The sequence below is a fragment of the Symphalangus syndactylus genome, chromosome 17, assembly GCF_028878055.3.
Source record: "Symphalangus syndactylus isolate Jambi chromosome 17, NHGRI_mSymSyn1-v2.1_pri, whole genome shotgun sequence".
Lineage (NCBI taxonomy): Eukaryota > Metazoa > Chordata > Mammalia > Primates > Hylobatidae > Symphalangus > Symphalangus syndactylus.
In genome coordinates, this window is record NC_072439.2 from 18,374,093 (window position 1) to 18,396,220 (window position 22,128).

The 22,128-nt window shown below is 54.3% G+C and overlaps 3 protein-coding genes across 10 annotated transcripts in view; 2 read left to right on the forward strand and 1 right to left on the reverse strand.

The window, feature by feature from the left end:
- The window catches only part of ZNF404 (zinc finger protein 404), a 177,136-nt gene that overhangs the window by 90,813 nt on the left and 64,195 nt on the right, over nt 1-22,128 (forward strand). The gene's annotated exons all lie outside the window — the stretch shown is intronic.
- ZNF283 (zinc finger protein 283) overlaps nt 1-22,128 on the reverse strand; it is a 104,390-nt gene that overhangs the window by 71,733 nt on the left and 10,529 nt on the right. The window lies entirely within an intron of this gene.
- Nucleotides 2,605-20,151, forward strand: KCNN4 (potassium calcium-activated channel subfamily N member 4). 8 transcript variants are annotated; one of them, XM_055249322.2, is made up of 9 exons: nt 2,605-5,914; nt 10,097-10,192; nt 12,116-12,543; nt 14,581-14,716; nt 16,862-16,972; nt 17,131-17,249; nt 17,647-17,716; nt 18,971-19,138; nt 19,593-20,151. In XM_055249322.2, the coding sequence occupies exons 1-8, from the start codon at nt 5,756-5,758 to the stop codon at nt 19,133-19,135; spliced, it is 1,284 nt and encodes a 427-aa protein (XP_055105297.1). In that variant the 5' UTR covers nt 2,605-5,755; the 3' UTR covers nt 19,136-19,138; nt 19,593-20,151. The 8 variants fall into 8 exon arrangements, 6 of the variants coding, with proteins under 6 accessions (XP_055105297.1, XP_055105298.1, XP_063477099.1 ...); XR_010116561.1 differs by having other exon boundaries at nt 5,043-5,914; nt 17,085-17,249; XM_063621028.1 differs by having other exon boundaries at nt 5,045-5,914; nt 17,085-17,263.

Genomic DNA, 22,128 nt, shown 5'->3' on the forward strand with positions numbered 1-22,128 from the left:
GCAGTGAGCCAAGATCGTGCCACTGCACTCCAGCCTGGGTGACAGAGCGAGACTCTGTCTTGAATGAATGAATGAATAAATAAATAAAGTCAATGGTCACATCAAGGCTTAAACCAAGGTCTCTAGACTTCCATATTGTGAGATATAGATATCTGTATATAATATACATCTGTATACACTATATATCTGTATACTATGCCATATACTATACTACATATCTGCATATACTATATATAGTATGTGGGTGTATGTCTCTGTGTAATAACATAATATACACACGTTTTTAACTGGTGGGGAACACAGAGATACAAAGTAGAAAATAAAAGCAGAAATGAAGAAAAAAGGAGAAAGGAGAAAAGCATGCACTTGGAGACTAAGACCAGGAGATAGAAACAGAGAAGCAAGACAAGGCACAGTGGCTCACACTTGTAATTCCAACACCTTAGGAGGACGAGGAAGGAGGAAGAAAGAAAGAAAAGAAGAAAGAAAGAAAGAAAGAAAGAAAGAAAGAAAGAAAGAAAGAAAGAAAGAAAGAAAGAAAGAAAGAGAAAGGAAGAGAAAGAAAGAAGAAAGAAAGAAAGAGAGAAAGAGAAGAAAGAAGGACAATGAGATACAGAGAGAAAAATGAAGACTGAGAACAAAGAAGAGACTGAGATTGATGGAACCACGAGGTCTCCCTCCTTTAGCCTGGAAACTCCACAAGAGCAAGAATTTTGTCTGTTTTTGTTCATTACATATCGCCAACTCCTTGAGCAGTGCCTGGCACTCAGTAGGTGTTTACTCTATGTTGGCAAACCAGGCTGGACAGGGAGAGTGCCTGCAGTTCCCTAAATGAACACGAGGTGACAGTATTTATAAGCCCTGGAGCTTCCAGGCTCCAAGGTCCCAGAGATGGCGGTGAAGGATTTGCCGCCACTGACCTCTGACTTTCAGGATCTCTTCCTCGGGGCTCAGCCCTGCCTTTCCCTGCACAAGCCTTGGGCGATGAATGACCTTTCCGCCTGAGACACCCTCTTCACTCTCCTTCACCAGCCTGCCCAGTTAAACAACTCTTTGTCCCTGGCCCCTTCCTGCTGGGCCCCGAGGCACCTGGGTTCTTTCCAGGCCCGGAGATGGGGCTGCGACAGAGGTGGTGCAGCTGGGACAAGGCCAAAGAAAAATCCCGGAGACTCTGGAATCAGTTCTTCCAGTGTATGAGGCCCAGCCCCTCCTCCCTCAGACCCAGAGGTCCAGACCCCAGCCCCTCCTCCCTCAGACCAGAAGTCCAGGCCCCAGCCCCTCCTCCCTCAGACTCAAGAGTCCAGACCTCAGATCCTCCTCCTTCAGACCCAGGAGTCCAGGCCTCAGCCCCTCCTCCCTCAGACCCAGGAGTCCAGATCCAGCCCCTCCTCCCTCAGACCAGCAGTCCAGACCCCAGCCCTTCCTCCCTCAGGCCCAGGAGTCTAGACCCCAGCCCCCCTCCTACCTCAGAACCAGGAGTCCAGACCCCTGCCCCTCCTCCCTCAGACCAGCAGTCCAGACCCCAGCCCCTCCTCCCTCAGACCCAGGAGTCCAGACCCCCAGCCCCTCCTCCTTCAGACCCAGGAATCCAGACCCCAGCCCCTCCTCCCTCAGACCCAGGAGTCCAGGCCCCCGCCCCTCCTCCCTCAGACCCAGGAGTCCAGGCCCCAGCCCCTCCTCCCTCAGACCCAGGAGTCCAGGCCCCAGCCCCTCCTCCCTCAGACCCAGGAGTGCAGGCCCCAGCCCCTCCTCCCTCAGACCCAGGAGTCCAGGCCCCCAGCTTCTTCCTCCTGGACCCCTCCTCTTAGGCATTTTGAGGTCCTCTACTATTCCCTCTCCCTCTCTTTTACACAAACCCCTCTCTCCCTCCACTCCCCATTCTAGGATTGAGACCAAGGGTGAGTCACAAGAAGCCCTGGGGCCCTGAGTCACCTCTCCCTCCCCCCTTAGCCCCTCCCTGGGCTGGAGGCAGCTGGCTGCGGAGCGAAACAGTTTCCTAGGACTGACCCCTGCATCCCAGGACTGTAGTTTGAAGGCAGGTGTCCTTCCCGCTGTAACCCCATCACTGCCACCCAGGCATGCCCATGCCCAGCCTTTGCTGTTTTTCTCTTTCAGTCATGGTCTATTTGGAGACAAAATTTCCCTGTGCTCTAACTTCTGTGTCTTGATTCTGTTTTCCGGTTTCTCTGCACCTGTGGGTCTCTTTGATTTTTTTAATACATGCCCCCCACCATCCCTGGCTGAACGCCTCCAGGTCTCTCTGATTATCTCTGTCTCCCTCTGTGTCAGTCTCTGTCTCCATTTTTCACAAGTGCCTGAACTGGGGCACAGATGCCATGGCAAGGGCCGCAGCTGGAGCGCTCTCTATTTAGTGGCTTCTGACCCTCGGGTGGCCGCAGTCTCTGGATCACTGGCCCTCAGCCTTTGAGTGGGGCTGGGGTAGAACTGGAAGGAACCAGGCTGTCCATACATATGCCAGTGAACAGCAGAGAGAAACTGAGGCAGAGACAAGCATACAGAGGCCCGGAGAGAGAGAGACCCAAGAGGAGACCAGGTGGCAGGGAGAGAGTGAAACAGAGACACAGAGAAACACCGATTCAGCAAGAGACAGACAAAAACAGAAGGCCCTAGAGACAGAGAGATGGAGACAGAGTGAGACAGGATGACAGAGACACAGGCAACGATGAACACAGAAAGAGACAAGACAGAGAGACAGTGACAGGGAAAGAAGGAAACAGGAGCAGAGAGGGACACGAAGATGGAGAAAGGGACAGAGAGATGAGAGAGGGACAGAGAGGCTAAGAGGGGCAGAGACAGAGAGACAGAGTGAAGACAGACAGAGAGAGACAAAGGTACCGGGAGAGAAAAACAGAGACAGACAGACAGAGACAGAGATAAAGACAAACCTGGCCAGGCGAGGTGGCTCACGCCTGTAATCCCAACACTTTGGGAGGCCGAGGTGGGTGGATCACCTGAGGTCAGAAGTTCACGACCAGCCTGGCCAACATGGTGAAACCTCGTCTCTACTAAAAATACAAAAATTAGCTGGGTGTGATGGTGCACACCTGTAATATCAGCTACTCGGGAGGCTGAGGTAGGAGAATTGCTTGAACCTGGGAGGCGGAGGTTGCAGTGAGCCGAGATCGTGCCACTGCACTCCAGCCATGGGAGACGGAGCAAGACTCTATCTCAAACAAACAAAAAAAAAGACAAACGCAGAGGCTTCCAGACCAGGAGAGACTGAGACAGAAAGCAAGGCCCAAAGAACCAGAGAAAGAGCGGGAGAGGGAGGAGAGAGACGCAGCGAGCTGGGCGGCCAGTGGGCAGCGGTGGCCAGGCTGCAGGCTCGGGAGTGCCCGGCGGCTGCACTTTCCCCAAGTGGACGCAAGTGTGGTGTCTGGGCGTGCCCGGGTGTGTCTCCAGCCCTCTCCCGCCAAGTCTCGCCGAGTGGGTAATCATGTGTGTGCCGAGGGGCGGAGCCCCCTCGAGGGTTGTGTTTTTGCCACTGGGCGTATCCGTGTGTATGGTTTGGTGTCTCTGGGTGTGTTTGTGTGGGCTGCCTCAGCGTACAGCCAGACATGTCTGTGCGTGTCTCGCTTCCCTGGGGCTGGCGGGTCCAGGGTCCCACATGACCTACGACACAAGGAGGGGGAGGGTTGTGTCCACAGGTTCCTTGCAGAGGGGTGTGCATGAGGCCAAGGGCAGTGTCACCAGGTCAGTGCACGATGCTGGGAGGTGATGTGCATCACCAGGTCAGTGCATGCCTGTGTGTCTCCACAGGAGGGTTTGATGTGTGTCGGAGCGTATGGTGTACAGAACCATGAGTGGCTCGTGCTGTGACACATGGTGATGTCCTATGTCGTGTGTCGCTCTGGGAGTCACTGTGCGCATTCCACACTTGCATTTGCTGCGTGTATGTCAGTGTGTGTGTTTTCTCTTGGTGGGCCTCGTGTATGTAACACTGTGTATCACTCAGAGATGTGACACTGTGTCTCACATCAGGGTCCATGTCCCTGTTGGAGGCCTCTTCCTTCTCAGCCCCCAGCACCCACCCTGAGTGCCAACCACCCCAAGTGTTTGTATAGCTGTGTGTTATGTTGTGTCAGAGGATACTCCCCCCTCCCCCGATGCTGGTGTTCTGTGGGTGGCTGTAGGCCTCAGTGTCAGTGGTATCAGTGAGTGGTGACATCTGGTGCTTTATGGGACACGTGGTCATTTGTGGAAGGTTGGGTGTGTTGGGAAATGTTGTGTCTAAGTGTTTTGTGTTACTGTGTGCTGGTGTATTACTCCGTGTATGTTGTTTGTGTGGCCATGCATGTTGGAATATAACATGTGCTGGGTTGTGTGGAGGTATTGTATGTCATGTTTGGGTGTGGCTCATGGGTCAGAGGTGATGGTGTATGTTGCGTTTTTTTGTTTGTTTTTGCTTGTTTTAGAGATAGGATCTTGCTATGTTGCCCAGGCTGGTCTCAAACCCCTGGGCTCAAGCAATCCTCCCACCTCAACCTCCCAAACTGCTGGGAATACAGGCATGAGCCACTGCACCCAGCCGTATGTTGCATTTGGGCACTGGGGTCTGTGAAGGTCCAACCCCATCCCCCTCCCCCGGGGCATCATCCTGGGTCGTGTCCTGTGTGGCCAGAATATACCAGAATCATCTTGCTTCAGGCATGTGCTTCTTGGATTTCTCCGTGTGTCGCTGTACCTTGTAGGTCTCTGCATGCATCCACTCAGCTTGTCCTCTGACCGTACATTTGAATCGCATCACACACCAGAACATGCTGAATCGGTGTGTGTTTTGAATCATCACTGCGAGCACTTGTGTTCGAGTCAGCAGGTGCCACCATGTATGTGCAATTCTCTAGGTGCTGGGTGATTGGGGGCTGCTATACGTATGTCCCTAAATGTTGTGTGTCTACACGTATTGGGTTTCATTCCAAGGGTGTGTAGTGTTTAGGAAACTGGGACTGCACAGTGTTTGTGTAGGTGTGTGGTGTGTGGCGTCAGGGCGTCACTACTTTAATATATATTGTGTGTTTGTGTAACACCTGGTGTATGTTGTGTTTGTGTGGCCACAGATGTGCATCATCCTATTTGTGGTGTTTGGGTGTGGCTCTTTGTGTCAGAGCAAGTTGTGACAACTTTGAGTGTAATATTTGTGCCTGTGTGTGGACGGTGTTTGGGCGGCTGTGTGCGCCACGGGACACTGCCTGCTTGCTAAGTGCTGGTGTGTGTCACACCATGTGTGTGGTGTCTGGGTGTGGCTGTGGGTTTCAGAGCTTGCTGGGAGTTGTGAGTCACTCTGTGTAGGTTGTGTTGTGTGCCCTGGTGTGTTAATCTCTGTCTTGGGCCATGCAGTGTCCTTCGGTGTCTGGGTGTGGTGAGTGGAGGTGTGTGTCACAAGGTACAGATCATTGTGTGTGACAAAGCCCATCGTGTGTCTGTGTGTGTCTTTATCCACGTGGATGGACGTCTCTTTCTTGCTCTGCCCCAAGACACACCCTAGCCCCTCCTTATTCTCAAAATGGGGAGCTGGGGAGCCTCCCCCTACCCTGGGGCCTCCCCTGCCCCTCCCCGCCCTGCCTGGCCGTCACCACTCCCCAGAGGGCACAGGGCTCTGCTGTGCCTCAGAGCAAAAGTCCCAGAGCCAGCAGAGTAGGCTGACGACCTGCAAGCCACAGTGGCTGCCCTGTGCGTGCTGCGAGGTGGGGGACCCTGGGCAGGAAGCTGGCTAAGCCCCAAGACCCCGGGGGCCATGGGCGGGGATCTGGTGCTTGGCCTGGGGGCCCTGAGACTCCGAAAGCGCTTGCTGGAGCAGGAGAAGTCTCTGGCCGGCTGGGCGCTGGCGCTGGCGGGAACTGGCATTGGACTCATGGTGCTGCATGCAGAGATGCTGTGGTTCGGGGGGTGCTCGGTGAGTGGGGCATGGTGGCTGGGAGCTGGGACTCCTGGGTCTGAGGGAGGAGGGGCTGGGGGTCAGGACTCCTGGGTCTGAGGGAGGAGGGGCTGGGGTCTGGACTCCTGGGTCTGAGGGAGGAGGGGCTGGGGTCTGGACTCCTGGGTCTGAGGGAGGAGGGGCTGGGGTCTGGACTCCTGGGTCTGAGGGAGGAGGGGCTGGGGTCTGGACTCCTGGGTCTGAGGGAGGAGGGGCTGGGGTCTGGACTCCTGGGTCTGAGGGAGGAGGGGCTGGGGTCTGGACTCTTGGGTCTGAGGGAGGAGGGGCTGGGGTCTGGACTCCTACATCTGAGGGAGGAGGGGCTGAGGGTCAGGACTCCTGGGTCTGAGGGAGGAGGAGGTGATGGTCAGGACTCCTGGTTCTGAGGGAGGAGGGACTGGGGGTCAGGACTCTGGGATCTGAGGGAGGAGAGGTTGGGGGCCTAGACTCTTGGGTCTGAGAGAGGAGGGGCTTTGGCTGGGACTCCTGGGTGCTCCCAGGAGACAGTTGCTGGGGACCTTCTGTGCAAAAGGAAGGGAATATTTGTTTCAGTGTTTCAGTCTTTGAAGATGTTGCCATTAGACGGCCGGAGGTCCAGGACCCCTGGAAGCCAGAGGGTGGCTGATCAGACACTCAAGCCCCCCAAGAGCCAATAAGGGGAGAGGTAGCCCCAGGTTTGGTGAAGGGAGAGTGGAGGAAAGACAAAGTTCTTCCAGTAGGCGGCAGCTCTTTGGTCCTTATCTAACCTCTAATGTTTACCCAGTGCCTTAGATGCAAAGGACAGAAAAAAACTGCCTTGGGGGTGGGGATGGGAAACGGGAAACAAACCTCTCCCCCGACCTGCCTCCCCTCTCCCACCCCAACCCAGTCTCCACTGTTAACAAGCTCAATTTCTCCCCAAATCTGCATGCTGATTAGTCAGGGAAATAGTGGAGAGGTAGGCTTACAGTGGCCTGGACTCCAGGTACCAGGGGAGGAGGGGGCTGGGTCCTGGATTTCTGAGTCTTAAGGAGAAGGGGGTTTTGATTGTCTTTGGGGAAGAGGGGCTGACTCTGAAGATGAGTGGTGGGTAGGGAAGAAAGGAAAGTGGGATCAGGACAGGTCTCAGCAGGCTCCCGTCACATTCCAGCTCTGGTCAGGCCAGTGATGGGGCAGATCAAGGACAAGGGTTGGAATAAGTGGCTTGAGGGGAGAACAGACTTGCTCAACAGGAAAGGAGGGGCTGGAGACCTCTCTGGCAGAAGGGTTGTGGAACTGGGCCGGTAGGGCCAGCGGCGGGCACTGATTTGAAGATTGGGTAGATTCCTGAGGGTCTGATGTTCCGACTTGGATCTGGAGGGGGTGGTGGGCAGCTCTGAAGTGACCAGGAGCCACATGGAGGGTCAGGCAGGCAGCTTCCTCTGGCCGGCAACGGGCACTGAGGGGGTGGGGCCGCCGAAGTCCATGCCAACAGGAAGCATGGCCGGGGCCTGCCCGTCGCTCCCACGCCAAAGCACCGCACCCAGCAGCTGAGGTGGGAACACAGTGACCCTGGCAGATGGGAAGAGACGGGGTCCATCCTACTCCACCTCCCCCCTCTGCCTTCTCACCCCTCATTTCTTCCTTCCCTCCACCGTGGCCAGGCCACCGCCTCTATCAGTGGGACCTTGGGGAAGCTGTTACAACCCTCTGAACCTCAGTTTCCCCATCTGTAAATTGGGATGAGGGTTAAAATACACGACCCTAAGGGTCACCCTTCACCCTTTTTATTTTATTTTTTGTACAGATGGGATCTTGCTTTGTTGCCCAGGCTGGTCTTGAACTCCTGGACTCAGGCAATCTTCCTGCCTCAAAGTGCTGGGATTACAGGCCTGAGCCACAGCTCCTCAGTCCCCTTTTGAGGGCTCTCTTAATAACATCCACCGCCCCTTACCGCCTCCATCTCAATCTAATGAGCTCATTTCTGCAGAGGACCCAGACACCTGCTCCCCAGGGGGAGGGGCTGGCAGAGAGGCAGGTGCCAAACGCTAGGGAGTCCAAGGGAACCAGATAGAAATATCCAAGAGCACCAGCTGGGGTGGAGGAGGAGGGATGGGGAGAGGTACAGAGAGAGACAGAGACACAGAGATACATGGAGAGAAAAAGACAGAGAGATGGAGACAAAGATGCAGAAAGATAGAGACAAAGAGACAGACAAATAGGGCTATCAAGCTACTGAGAAATCCACCAGTGAGAGACACACACACGGCATTAGAAAAGACAATGGAGGGCCGGGCGCGGTGGCTCACGCCTGTAATCCCAGCACTTTGGGAGGCCGAGGCGGGCGGATCACGAGGTCAGGAGATCGAGACCATCCTGGCTAACACGGTGAAACCCCATCTCTACTAAAAACACAAAAAATTAGCCAGGCATGGCGATGTGTGCCTGTAGTCCCAGCTACTTGGGAGGCTGAGGCAGGAGAATGGTGTGAACATGGGAGGCGGAGCTTGCAGTGAGCCAAGATCCCGCCACTGCACTCCAGCCTGGGTGACAGAGCAAGACTCCATCTCAAAAAAAAAAAAAAAAAGAGAGACAATAGCAACAAAGACCCTCAAAACACATAGAGAGACAGAAACAACCATCCCTAGAGACAGGGAAATTCAGAGAACAGAGTACAGGCCCAAGTGCAGACAGGTCTGGGATTTGGGGGAAGAGGAAATGGAAAAGTAGAGAGGACCACCAGAGAAGCAAATTGCAGTGTGAGGAGGGGGCTTGTTGCCTAGTGGTGTGGGGGGTTAAGACAGACTGAAGAAAGAGGCAGGGAACCAGGGAGCCGTAGAAGGTGGGGGAGGGCTGGTGACAACAGCACTATTGTTCTGGTAGGGGGTTGGGGAGCAGGCCCCTGGGGCAGGAAACTGGCCCTCTTCCCCTGCTCAGAGGCGGGGTGCTGGCCCAGCCAGGGGAGCTGGCAGCCCTCTTAGGAGAAACAGGTGCAATGCTTTGTAAGGGCGCCCAGGTGGTCCCCTCCCCCTGCAAATACCCGCCAGGCAGGGACCAACCCCTCTTAAGAAATCCAACAGTCCCAGTCCCCTCTAAATCCCTCTCTCCAGAATTCTAGATTCCTCCGAGGTTGTGCCACACAAAGAGAGGAAAAAAAAAAAAAAAGCAACAACTTCTCCGTGGTTTCTGGAGGCCCTGTGCTTCCGGCCAGATCTGCCCTGGGCTTAGAGCCAGAAGAGGGGTGGGGGTGGCGGTGGGGAGCTGCAGGGGGGCAGAACCGAGGGGGCTGTCTCAGAGCTGAGGCTGGGTCTCAGGGACTCAGCCTTCCGGATGAGACCAGAGAAGGGTGTGACTCAGTCTTTGAGGATTGAATGGTAGTTTCTACGTTCTTCCAGATTTGGGGTTGGGGTTGATTGAAGTTGGTTTCTAGGGCAACACCAGCTGGGTAGGAAGGGAACGGGAGGGGGCACTCTCTAGAGGCCAGATGTCTTTTTCTAGACACCACACACACACACACACACACGCACGCACACCTGAAGAACTATTTTTGATGGGAAATGGGACAGGAATAAGAAGGAATGTGAGTTTCAAGGTCCCCCTTCATGGGTATGGGTCTTGGGAGAAGAGCTGAGGAAGAGGGTAGACACCAGTATCTGGACAGGGTTGTCCTGTTGGGGAGAAAGAGAGCATTCCTCGGGACCAGATGATGGTGTTTGTTTGTTTGTTTGTTTGCTTGCTTGCTTGTTTCGAGACGGAGACTCCCTCTGTTGCCCAGGCTAGAGTGCAGTGGCGTAATCTCTCAGCTCACTGCAACTTCCACCTCCTGGGTTCAAGAGATTCTGGTTCCTCAGCCTCCCAAGTAGCTGGGATTACAAGCCCAGCTAATTTTTGTTTTTTGTTTTTTTTTAGTAGAGACTGGGTTTCACCATGTTGGCCAGGGGGTCTCAAACTCCCGACCTTTGGTGATCCACCTGCCTCAGCCTCCCAGAGTGTTGGGATTACAGGTGTGAGCCACCGCACTGGGCCCAGATGATGGTTTTGAGACTTCTCTAGAACCGACACATCAAGAGGGACTGATTTGCAGGGGAAGGAGGCTAGGAAAATTGGGAATCGAAAAAAAAATGGTGGTTTTGAAGGAAAGGTAGAGGGCCAGGTGGAGGGAGACCTGGGATCTCACACCCCTTTTTCTGTCCCCCCTGACAGTGGGCGCTCTACCTGTTCCTGGTTAAATGCATGATCAGCATTTCCACCCTCTTACTCCTCTGCCTCATCGTGGCCTTTCATGCCAAAGAGGTCCAGGTAGGGCAGGCCCCGCCCCTAAGCCTTGCTCCCTCCAACCCCCTCAGCGCCCTGTCAGCTCACACTTTCCACCCTCGTCCTCCTCCTGATCTGAGTAATGAAGTTCCTCTGCCCTAGATGCTGCGTCCACACCCTCACCCACCCAGATGGGATGAACCATGAGCAGACAGGCAGAGCCTCCCCAACCAGCCCCGCTCTTATAGCCCCAGGACTATAGGGGTATAGTCCCCAGTCCCCCCTTGCACACTCACAGATGCTGAGAGTGCCCTTGCAGCCCTGCTTCCGCCCCCAGACCTCTGTCCACTCTGCTCCCAGGCACTCAGCTTCCCAGATCTCTGTGCTCCAACATTGCATCCCCAATCAAGTCCTCAAGCAACCTAAGGTCCTAGGGGTGCCCACTCCCTTTTTTTTTTTTTTTTTTTGAGACAGGGTCTTGCTCTGTTGCCCAGGCTAGAGTGGAGTGGCACAATCTCTGCTCACTACAACTTCCACCTCCTGGGTTCAAACAATTCTCATGCCTCAGCCTCCCAAGTAGCTGCGACTACAGGCAGATGCTACCACGCCCAGCTAATTTTTTTGTATTTTAGTAGAAACGGAGTTTCACTATGTTGTCCAGGCTGGTCTCCAACTACTGAGCTCAAGCAATCTGCCCACCTTGTCCTCCCAAAGTGCTAGGATTACAGGCTTGAGCCACTGCACCTGGCCCGGTCCCAGCGGTGCCCACTCCTAATCACCCTATCTCTGTGCCAATAACCTCCCTCTTGCCCCAGACCCAGGAGCTCTCCCCATCCATACCCCACCTTGGGTCTCACCCAGACACATCCCATCCCCTGTTGCCCCATTGCCCCAGATCCTGTTGCTCCATTCCCTTTCCCCTCTTCCCCCTCTCCTGTCATAACTTTGCATGTAAAATGGGGATTATCGGCCATGTGTGGCAATTCTCTGAGCAGTGCCTGGCACATAAGAGGTGCTCAGTAACCAGTGCACATTATCATCTTATCATAGAGTAGTTAAGTATCCTGTAGCCCAGTGCACCATTGCCCATGGAAGGGACCTGGGCCTCAGTTTCCACATCTATAAAATGGGGGCAATAATAATATCAATCTCACTAGGCTGTGAGCATTTACTAAGTCACAACATGTAAATGTGATAGAGCAGTCCCTGGCGTATCCACAGTGTCCAGTACATGCTGATTTTGTTATTGTTATTGTTTTGTTTATTTTGAGATGGAGTCTCGCTCTGTCACCCAGACTAGAGTGCAGTGGCGTGACCACGGCTCACTGCAACCTCTGCCTCCCGGGTTCAAGTGATTCTCCTACCTCAGACTCCCCAGAAGCTGGGACTATAGGAGTGTACCACCATGCCCGGCTTATTTTTGTATTTTTCAGTAGAGATGGAGTTTCACCATGTTGGCCAGGCTTGTCTCGAACTCTTGACCTCAAGTGATCCACCCACCGCAGCCTCCCAAAGTGCTGGGATTACAGGCGTGAGCCATCGCGCCTGGCCCATGGCTTTGTTATTGCTGATGTTATTATTACAGTTATTAGGCGTGTCAACCGAAACGGGAGTAGGAGCGAGCTCCAGGCATGTGGAATGCAAGTTCTAGGGAGGCAGGGGGGTCTGTTTGGTTCACTGTGCATCCTTAGCACATAGAACAATGTCAGCCACACAGTCGGCGCTCAGTAGTGTTCAAAGGCTGGAAGTGGACTGAAACTAGTGGGGTGGGTGGTGGGGAAGGAGGAAAAAGTGGAAAGATGTCTTCCTCAAGTCCTGTCCCGCTCCCTCCCTATCCTTCTCCCGCCCTGCGCTATCTCCCTCCCTCCCGGCCAGGCGGGCACACCCCACTTATCTCAGGGCGCAGGCAGGCGCGGGCCGCCGCCTGACCTGCTCCTGACCCCTCCCTTCTTGGCCCCTTCCCGGCAGCTGTTCATGACCGACAACGGGCTGCTGGACTGGCGCGTGGCGCTGACCTGGCGGCAGGCGGCGCAGATCACGCTGGAGCTGGTGGTGTGTGGGCTGCACCCGGCGCCCGTGCGGGCCCCGCCGTGCGTGCAGGATTTAGGGGCGCCGCTGACCTCCCCGCAGCCCTGGCCGGGATTCCTGGGCCAAGGGGAAGCGCTGCTGTCCCTGGCCATGCTGCTGCGTCTCTACCTGGTGCCCCGCGCCGTGCTCCTGCGCAGCGGCGTCCTGCTCAACGCTTCCTACCGCAGCATCGGCGCTCTCAACCAAGTCCGCTTCCGCCACTGGTTCGTGGCCAAGCTTTACATGAACACGCACCCTGGCCGCCTGCTGCTCGGCCTCACGCTTGGCCTCTGGCTGACCACCGCCTGGGTGCTGTCCGTGGCCGAGAGGTGAGGGTGCTGGAGGCATAGATGCGCAGGGGAGGGAACTCCGGACAGCCACGGCGGCCGTCCTGTGCCGCGGTGCAGGTTGAGGCCCCCTAGGACCAAGCAGTGGAGAAAGTTCACACTTTGACCCCTTCTCCTCTTGCTGGCTGAAATTTGCCCACACTCCCATCAACTGGGGTGAGAGAAACCAACAGACAAGCCCCTAGCCAGTCCTCCACCTGCAGCCTTCAGTCTCCCCAAACGCATACACAGACCCTAGAAAGCCCTTCCCTTCCGGCTGCCTGACCTCTGCCTCAGGTTTCCAGGCCATCTGTTCGGTCTCCGAACCTATCTCTGGGTTGCCTCTGCCTTGGAGGAAGGGGACATATTTTCCCAATTAGCACGGAATGCACTATAGGTAGGTGCTTTCTGTGACCCTAGGAAGGGGATGATTTGGAACTGCTCTGGAAAATAATTCCAAGCAGGAAATTGGAACTAAATCCTGGTTGCCAGCTAGATACTGTGTAACCCGATGCCGCGCCTCAATTTCTATCCCTTACAGAGAAAGAGGTTGGGAGTGATCTCAGCCAGTGGTCCTCAAAGTGTGGTTTCAGGACCAGCACATCACCTGGGAACTTGCAAATGAAAACTCTCAGGTCCCTTCCAGACCTACTGAATCCTGGAGGATAGGGCCAGCGATCCGCTTTAGCAAGCCCTCCAGGTGATTCTATGGCCCAACCAAGGTTGAGAACCTCTGGTCTAGTGTATGTGGCAAAGATCCTTGAGGGCAGGAGGAGAATGAGAAGATCTGGCTTTAGATCTCTCCTCTCTGAGCCTCAGTTTCCTCATCTGAAAAATGGGTGTCACGTTCCACCATCTGTAGTCTCCCTGACAGTTCTTTTTTTTTTGAGATAGATTCTCAATTATCCAGGCTAGCGTGCAGTGGCACAATCTCTGCTCCCTGCAACCTCTGCCTCCCGGCTTCAAGTGATTCTCTTGCCTCAGCCTCCCTAGTGGCTGGGATTACGGATGTGCACCACCATGCCTAAGTAATTTTTGTATTTTTAGTAGAGATCATGTTACCATGTTGCCCGGGCTGGTTTTGAACTCTTGATTTCAAGTGATCCTCCTGCCTAAGCCTCCCAAAGTGCTGGGATTACCATGCCCGGCCTCTGTCATGATTTTAAACTCCTTCACCTTCCAGGATCTTAGTTTTCACAATTGGGAAATTGGTCAGAATCAGGATTAATGAATGATCCCCCCACCATGTTTCTCATCTGAATGATGGGAGAATGGGGAGGAAGTCGAAGTTCCAAATTCCAAGGCAGAAGTCCTGAAACTAGAATGTACTTCGGAATGAGGGGGTGGGGTTTGTGAACAGTGCAGATTCCATCTTCGCTCCTAGAAACTCTAACCCGGTGGGTCTGGGGTGTCTGGGTCCCTCATGAATGAAGCTTTCCCTGCTGATCTTGCAGCAAGGAACCTGTGGACAAAGTTAGACAAATCTCAATGTTTCAACCCCTTCCAGGGCTGGACTTAAATGTCTCCTGTGAAGTGAGGGGAAAGGAAGGCCAAGCCCCACCAAGCCTTTTTAGAGTCCTTTTTGGTCCTGATAGGGCCACTTCTGGACCACACAGCAGCTTTGTGGAAATTAGAAAAATATACCCCTTCCTCTGGGTGGATGTAGCCACCAGTCAGGGTCTGACTGGGTTTTGGCCCCCTCTCGACTCTCCACCCTCAACCACATGCTCTGAATGCCACAGCAGCCCAGGTAGCCTAGCTGAGACCATACCGGCATTGGGATTGGCCAGACCCAGTCTCAAATCCCAGAGTGGCTAAGCAACTTGCCCAGGTCACACAGCAGAGAGGAGGCCATGCAGGCTTTCCAAAGCTCAAAACTTAAGGCTTTTTGTCCAGGTGATTCTTAGGACTATGGGTGTATACTGGGAGGGGAAGGGAGGGAAGCAAAGGGAAGGGAGGGGAGGGTATAGAGGGAAGGGGAGTGAATATCATGGAAACCTCCATGGTGGGGTTTTAGAACTAACCCACCCTTCCCCATAGGCAGGCTGTTAATGCCACTGGGCACCTTTCAGACACACTTTGGCTGATCCCCATCACATTCCTGACCATCGGTTATGGTGACGTGGTGCCAGGCACCATGTGGGGCAAGATCGTCTGCCTGTGCACTGGAGTCATGGTGAGTACAGCCGCCCTGGGGACATGATCCCTATCCCAAATTGGTCATCCTCTGGCCCCAGGAAGCCATGATTGAATGGGTTCAACACAGGCTCTCAGGGACAGCTCCTGAGAAACTTGAGTGTCTGGGGCCCCCACAGCCCCATTCTCTCTTCAAGACCAAGATACTCACCTGTAATCCCAATATTTTGGGAGGCCAAAGTGGGAGGATCACTTGCCCAAGAGTTTGAGGTTACAGTGAGCTACGATCGTACCACTGCACTCCAGCCTGGGTAACAGAGTGAGACCCTGTCTCTTAAAAAATAAAATAAAAAATCAGACCTAAGAATCCAGCCCCTAAGTCCTTGCTCTCTCCAGAACCTAGGGCCCCAGCCCTTATCCTCCTCAGGGACCCAGGCTCCTGACTTCGCAGCCCCATTTTCTTCCAGAACTCAGAAATCGTCTCCCAGCCTCCAGCAAGGGTGTAGAGTCCAGTTATCAAGTGCATACCTGTGGGGCCCGGCTACCTGGGTCCGAATCCTGCGGCTGCCACTTCCTGGCTGGGGAGCTCAGGCGAGCCATGTGATCTCTCGGGGCCTCACTTTCCTCATCTATAAAATGGGGATGCTGACGCTAGTGTGCTCCTCATGGGCTTGCTGAGATGATTAAATGGTTCAACTACGTAAAGTGCTTCCAACAGTACCCAGACCACAGGAGGTGCTAGGTAAACAGGTCTGGGGGTGCCCAGGCATCCAGCCACCCCACACCAGCTCCTGTGCCCTCAAGGATGAGGCAGAGGCTCTGCAGCCTGAGTCAGCCTCTTCCTGAACCCCGACATCCACCTCCTTCCCTCCATAGACCCGGTCACTCAGGTCCTCCCACCCAGCCCTGGCCCCCTCTAGAGACCAGCACCTAATGCCTTGGCCTTCACCTCCCTACAAGACCGGGTTCCCCTCACCCTCGGGGACCCAAGCCACCAGCACCTAGCCCAGATGTGGGCCCAGGAAGGACATATTCATCACTGCAATCCCTGGGTGCACAGGTGAATGACGTGGTGACCTCCACTCCCCCAGTGGTGAGTCTTTGGAGCAAGGGAAGAGGGGCAGAGACTCAGGGGCCTGCAGCACCACTCAGGACCTCCTCCCTCATTTGACAAAAGGAGAAACAGAAACCTAGAGAGATACGGTGATGCGCACTTGAGCTCACAGCCTGCTCCTGGCAGAAAGGCTCCATGGCACAGTTGAGCCATAATAGCTTACTTTTACGGAGCACATACTCTATGCCAGTCTCTGCCCTACACACTTGCCAGGAGTAATTCATGAAATCCACCTAGTAACCCTGTGAGGCCATTTCACAGATGAGACACTGAAATACTGAGAGATTAAATAACTTGCTCCCCTGGAGCCAGCATTTGTGACTGGAAGTTGTTCTGAGTGATCAAGAGCTGAAACTATAGGGTGGGGGATGCTTCCTAGGAAGATTCATTCTAACTTGGGGACAGGTGAGCAGGTGCCACAAGCAGCTGGGAATCGCCAAGGCCTTGAAGGGCCAGGAGCATTGGGAGAAGGAAGGGAGGAGAATGAGTGTGCAGAGGAAGATGCTCAGGGAGGGCAGGCAGCATGGAGCCAGGGCTGAGTTGTCCGGGTGGGAGGCGTAGACCTTGGAAGGCCTTGGGAGCCAGGCTGAGAAGTTCAGGCCAGTGGAAGCCTAGGAGATTAGAGGGGACCAAGGGGGTTAGGGGAGGATGAGTGGGAGGCTGGAGATGGTCCAGGAGAGAGAGGACAGGGCTGGAGCTAGGAAGAGGTTGTGGGAGTGGGAGAAGGATGGTCGCCCCCTCACAATGCAATGGCTGACCACATGAGCAGTGAGGACCCGGAGGCCTGCCCCTGGCTCAGAACCCAGCCTTCCTCTCACTCCTCCAATCATATCCTTCATGCAAGAGGCCATCCTGTGGGTGTGAATACTACGCATCAAATTTGGGCTCGGACATATGCGATTTATGATTCTAGCTCCACCACTCTGAGCTGGGACCTTGGCTCTCCTCTCTGAGCCTCTTTGCTTGTCTGTCAACTGGGGATAGTCGTGCCTGCCTTCTGTGGCTGTTGGGCGGGTTCAAGGAGGGAGTCGTTGGCACAGCCTCATGCCACAGTGCCTGTTGTTCCCACAGGGGGTCTGCTGCACAGCCCTGCTGGTGGCCGTGGTGGCCCGGAAGCTGGAGTTTAACAAGGCAGAGAAGCACGTGCACAACTTCATGATGGATATCCAGTATACCAAAGAGGTGAGATGGGCATATGGCACCCATGGCACATCCCTCTTCCAAGAGGCAGGAGTCCAGGCCCCCCCGCTTCCCCTAGGACCCAAGAGTCCCAGCCCTAGCCCTGCCTTCCCAGAACCATAAGGATCTATCTCCACGGACACTGTGCCACCCACCCCCAGATGAAGGAGTCCGCTGCCCGAGTGCTACAAGAAGCCTGGATGTTCTACAAACATACTCGCAGGAAGGAGTCTCGAGCTGTCCGCAGGCATCAGCGCAGGCTGCTGGCCGCCATCAACGCGTGAGGGCCGCTTTGTATGCACACATGTCCATGTGCACCCATGTCCAAGTCACCTCTGCACGGCTGTGTGTGTGCGTGTCCATGCCTGTCCAGGTCAGGACACCCAGGTGTGGTCTCACTCAACAGCCTGTCCACCTGGATCTGACCATGCATGACTCTAGGTGTCTGTGCTGGTTTGTCTTTGCATATCTCGGCGTCTCTGTGGACCTGGGTTTGTACTGGGGATGGGGGCTCGTGGGGAGGCAGGGTGCATCCCCTCCCACTCTTTCAGCTCTTTGACAACTTTTTTTCTTTGTTTCGTCTCTTCATGTGCCTCTCCTCCCTTCATTCCACCCTTGAGCTACAGCTACATTCAGGGACCAGGCTTGTAAAACTGACTCCCCCCTTCTTCCCACAGGTTCCGCCAGGTGCGGCTGAAACACCGGAAGCTCCGGGAACAAGTGAACTCCATGGTGGACATCTCCAAGGTACTAGGATCCCGTGGGAGGAGGTCTTGAAGAAGGGGGAGGTTGGGGCCACAGGGAGGGAAATCTGGCCCTAGAACAGGGAACCCTGGCAGGGGCCTGGCACACACAGGCTGTCAGTAAAGGTCTGTGGTTGAATGAAGGAAGGAAGGAATGAATGATGCAACACAGAGCTTCTTACATTCATGAAAGGCACAGATCCCTTACAAACTGAAAAAAAAATTGCACAAAGAACTCCAGTGTTTGGTTTCAAATTATCTTTATTGTTAAGTTACTTACATGTGGACGGATATAAAATTCCTTCCAACTACAATTCATACAATAAAACCAAAGCAAATTTACAAACCAAGCCCATAGATGGCAAAACCAATACAATTAAAATGAACAACACTGACAAGGACACAGGTGATATTGTTTCCGTAAAACTCAATCTCTGCTGCTCTTGTGGAGGGGTACTCAGGGCCACAGGGACTTCCATGCAAGTTTGCCTGGCCAAGGCATGACTCAGCTACCCGTCCCCTTCTTCTGCTGAGACCACTTGATTTCGCCAGTGCTCAGGGACAATGATGTCACAACACCCCCTTGGCCTGGCTCACAGCATCTTCTGCTTATCCGGTGGCCTTTGCTTTTTCTCGTTAGCCCACGGCCGTTCAAACAGTGGCCCCCGGCACCAATGCCATGGTAAGCACGGTCACAGATGCAGGCCCCAAAACTGCATGGCAGGTCTCAGTGAGGAGGCGGTGGCCCAGATATGCAGGAATTGGCAGGCAGTAATTTCGGAAGGTTATCAAGCCAAAAACATAGAATTCAAGAATTTCCATAGAAAATCCACAAACCCTCGGCGATCAAGCAGTGAATCCTAGCCAGAGAATGTAGTAAAAGACCATGTGGATTTGGAAGTCAGGCATCATCCATGCTAGAAATATTTAATGAGCACCTACTATGTTCTAGGTCTTATTTCAGGAGCTGCTTTGGGCATGTCATTTAACTGTTCCATGCCTGTTTCCTCAGCTGTAAGACAGGAACAGGATTCCCACTCCCTGTGGCTTTTAGGAGGATTTTAAACCATATAGGGAAACACCTGGGCAGGTAGCTGGGAAGTGGTAGGTGGTCAATACATGGTAACAGTTATTATTGAGGGTAATCCTTAGAGGACCATAAGGATGTGGTCAATATTGGTTCCATTGCCTTACACTATGGAGCAGGTGGGGGTCGACCCCAGCCCCCTGACACTTCTGATCCTCTCCTCCCACCCAGATGCACATGATCCTGTATGACCTGCAGCAGAATCTAAGCAGCTCACACCGGGCCCTGGAGAAACAGATTGACACGCTGGCGGGGAAGCTGGATGCCCTGACTGAGCTGCTTAGCACTGCCCTGGGGCCGAGGCAGCTTCCAGAACCCAGCCAGCAGTCCACGTAGCTGGTGAGGGGGCTGGGACTTGGGCAGGAAGGCATCCTGGAGGAAGGGTTCCTGTGGCCAGCACCCTATGTGGCTAAGGGGGCGGGGGATGGCTGGGAGACAAGGCCACCTTTTCTCTTCAGCTCTGGCACTGTCTGGAGGAAAGGACTCAGTTCGCGCCTGGACTGGCAGTGAAGGAAGATGGTGTACCCTCTCCCCTTCACTGACCCTTGATGCCCTTCTCCCGCTTTGCTTGGTCTCTCTCTCTCTCTCTCTGCCTGTCCTGGGCACATTCTCTGGCTCTGTCCATCCAATGTCTCTGTCTAAATGCCCTCCTGCCCCCTGGCCTTGGGGGCCGGAAACACCTCCCACCTGTCTCCCACTTCTGCCCACTGGTTTCTGTCTGCACCTCGGTGTGTCCCACTCCCACTCTCCCTCTTCCTGGCCTGCCTCTCCATCAGTCTCTCTGTCTCTCCAGGACCCACGGAGGAGGAACCAGGCTACTTTCCCCAGGATTGAGGTGATGGACATTGTCTCTGCCACTCCTGACCCAGCCCTGAACAAAGCACCTCAAGTGCAAGGACCAAAGGGGGCCCTGGCTTGGAGTGGGTTGGCTTGCTGACGGCTGCTGGAGAGGACACTGGCTAAAGTGGGGAGGCCTTGGCCCACCTGAGGCCCCAGGTGGGAACATGGTCACCCCCACTCTGCATACCCTCATCAAAAAACACTCTCACTATGCTGCTATGGACGACCTCCAGCTCTCGGTTACAAGTGGAGGCGACTGGAGGCCGGACTCCTGGGTCCCTGGGAAAGAGGGTACTAGGGGCCCGGATCCAGGATTCTGGGAGGCTTCAGTTACCGCTGGCCGAGCTGAAGAACTGGGTATGAGGCTGGGGCGGGGCAGGAGGTGGCGCCCCCTGGCGGGACAACAAAAAGGACACCATTTTTCCAGAGCTGCAGAGAGCACCTGGTGGAGAGGAAGAAGTGTAACTCACCAGCCTCTGCTCTTATCTTTGTAATAAATGTTAAAGCCAGAAGTTGCCATTTCTCTCTAAACATATCTACACTCCTAACTGGCAGACCATCCAGTGGAAGACTGTTGCCTTGTCTGAACCTGTCTCAGAGGTCTCCTCCTCTAAGTGCCCTCCCAGCTCTGTCGGCTGAGCAGTCCTCAGCAACGGTCCCCTGCCCAGATTTGAGGCAAAGAGCAACGGCTTTGAACTCAGACAGATCAGGGTCCAAATCCTGGTTCTGCCATCCACTGGCTGTGTGATCTTGGGTAAGTGGCTTCACCTCTGAACAGTTTACCTCACCTGTGAAATGGGACTGCCTCCCCATGGAATTGCTGTGAAGATTAAAACACGGAGTAGCCCAGAGGCATTTAGTAGGAACCAAACATGTGAGAGAGAATCTTTTTTTTTTTTTTTTTTTGAGGTGGAGTCTTGCTCTGTCACCCAGGCTGGAGGAGTACAGTGGCGCGATTTCAGCTCACTGCAACCTCCGCCTCCAGAGTTCAAGCGATTCTCCTGCCTTAGCCCCCAAGTAGCTGGGATTACAGGCACCTGCCACCACGCCTGGCTAATTTTTGTATTTTTAGTAGAGATGGTGTTTCACTATGTTGCAGATGCTGGTCTTGAACTCCTGGGCTCAAGCAATCTACCCGCCTCAGTCTCCCAAAGTGCTGGGATTACAAGCGTGAGCCACTGTCCCCGGCCAAGAATCATTTTTATTATTGTTTTTGATTTTCACACACAATGTGTGGCTGCCCTTTTTCTGATTTTTTGTTGCTTTTCTCCCTCTATTCATGCCTTACCAGAATCTAGATGACAACTCACCAATCAAGAGACTAACAGAGGCCCCAAACCTCCCCAAACCACCCACATACCCGTTTCACATCCGCTCAAGAGAGGATGTGAAAGGGAAGGGGGCAAAGGAGGGGGGCTGGCACTTCCAGAGGCCCTACTGTGTGCCCAGCTCTGTTTATAAGTCACCATAACCACTCTCCTGACCCTCCTTACCCCACTGCACAGATGTAGAAACCGAGGTTTCAAGAGGAGCCAGGCCTCCCCTCAGGCCCCCAGCCGGAAGCTAGGAATCCGGGCTGCAAAGCCCAGATTCACACCCATCCCGCCCCACTGCCAAGGTGAGTCAGAGGCAGAGTGGCCTCGGGCCACAAACCCAGGACTGACTTCCCGCCGCAACTTCATTCCAGCTTGAGGGGCTGATTCATTCTTGCTTCCCTCCTCTTGAGGGGAAGATCAGGCTGCGAGTCATCCTTTTCTGCTGAGCTATCTTTGGATTTCCCTTAAAGTCCACAGCCAGCCTCGCCCCTTCATCCCTGAGAGCTAAATTGGAGCCTCCGCCACCCACTGCCACGAACTGCCCTTCCTCTGGAGGCCAGCCCAGCTGGGGAGTAAAGGCGGGGGGACTCAAGAAAGGAACTGGATGAGACCTCCAGATATTGCTGACACCCTTCCCCTGCAAGAAGCCCTCCTGGCAGTGTTGCCAAAGCCCCTGCCAAACTCATTCTTCTGGGACCTCTCTTTCCTTGCCTCCACTCCCTTTTAGCTGGCAAACTCCTTCCTACGCCTCCTTTAGGCCTCAGCTAATATGTCCCCTCCTCCAGGAGGCCCTGTCTGATACTCCTATAGCCTCATAAACCTATCCCTATCACAATAGTATTGGGTCTGGCCAGGCATAGTGGCTCACGCCTGTAATTCCAGCACTTTGGGAGGCCGAGGCGGGCAGATCACCTGAGGCCAGGAGTTCGAGACCAGCCTGGCCAAAATGGTGAAACCCTGTCTGTACTGAAAATACAAAAATTAGCCAGGCATGGTGGCGTGTGCCTGTAATCCCAGCTACTCCGGAGTCTGAGGCAGGAGATCACTTGAACCCAGGAGGCGGAATTTGCCGTGAGCCGAGATCGTGCCACTGCACTCTAGCCTGGGTGACAGAGCAAGACTCCATCTCAAACAACAACAACAACAACAACAAATTAGCCAGGTGTGGGGGCA

Excerpts from the sequence above, each read along its gene's own strand:
- KCNN4 (XM_063621028.1), top strand. The coding sequence starts at position 5,756 with ATGGGCGGGGATCTGGTGCTTGGCCTGGGGGCCCTGAGACTCCGAAAG. Across the intron at positions 14,717-16,861 it reads GCCTGTGCACTGGAGTCATG|GGGGTCTGCTGCACAGCCCT; the intron begins GTGAGTACAGCC and ends TTGTTCCCACAG. Across the intron at positions 17,264-17,646 it reads CAACGCGTGAGGGCCGCTTT|GTTCCGCCAGGTGCGGCTGA; the intron begins GTATGCACACAT and ends TTCTTCCCACAG.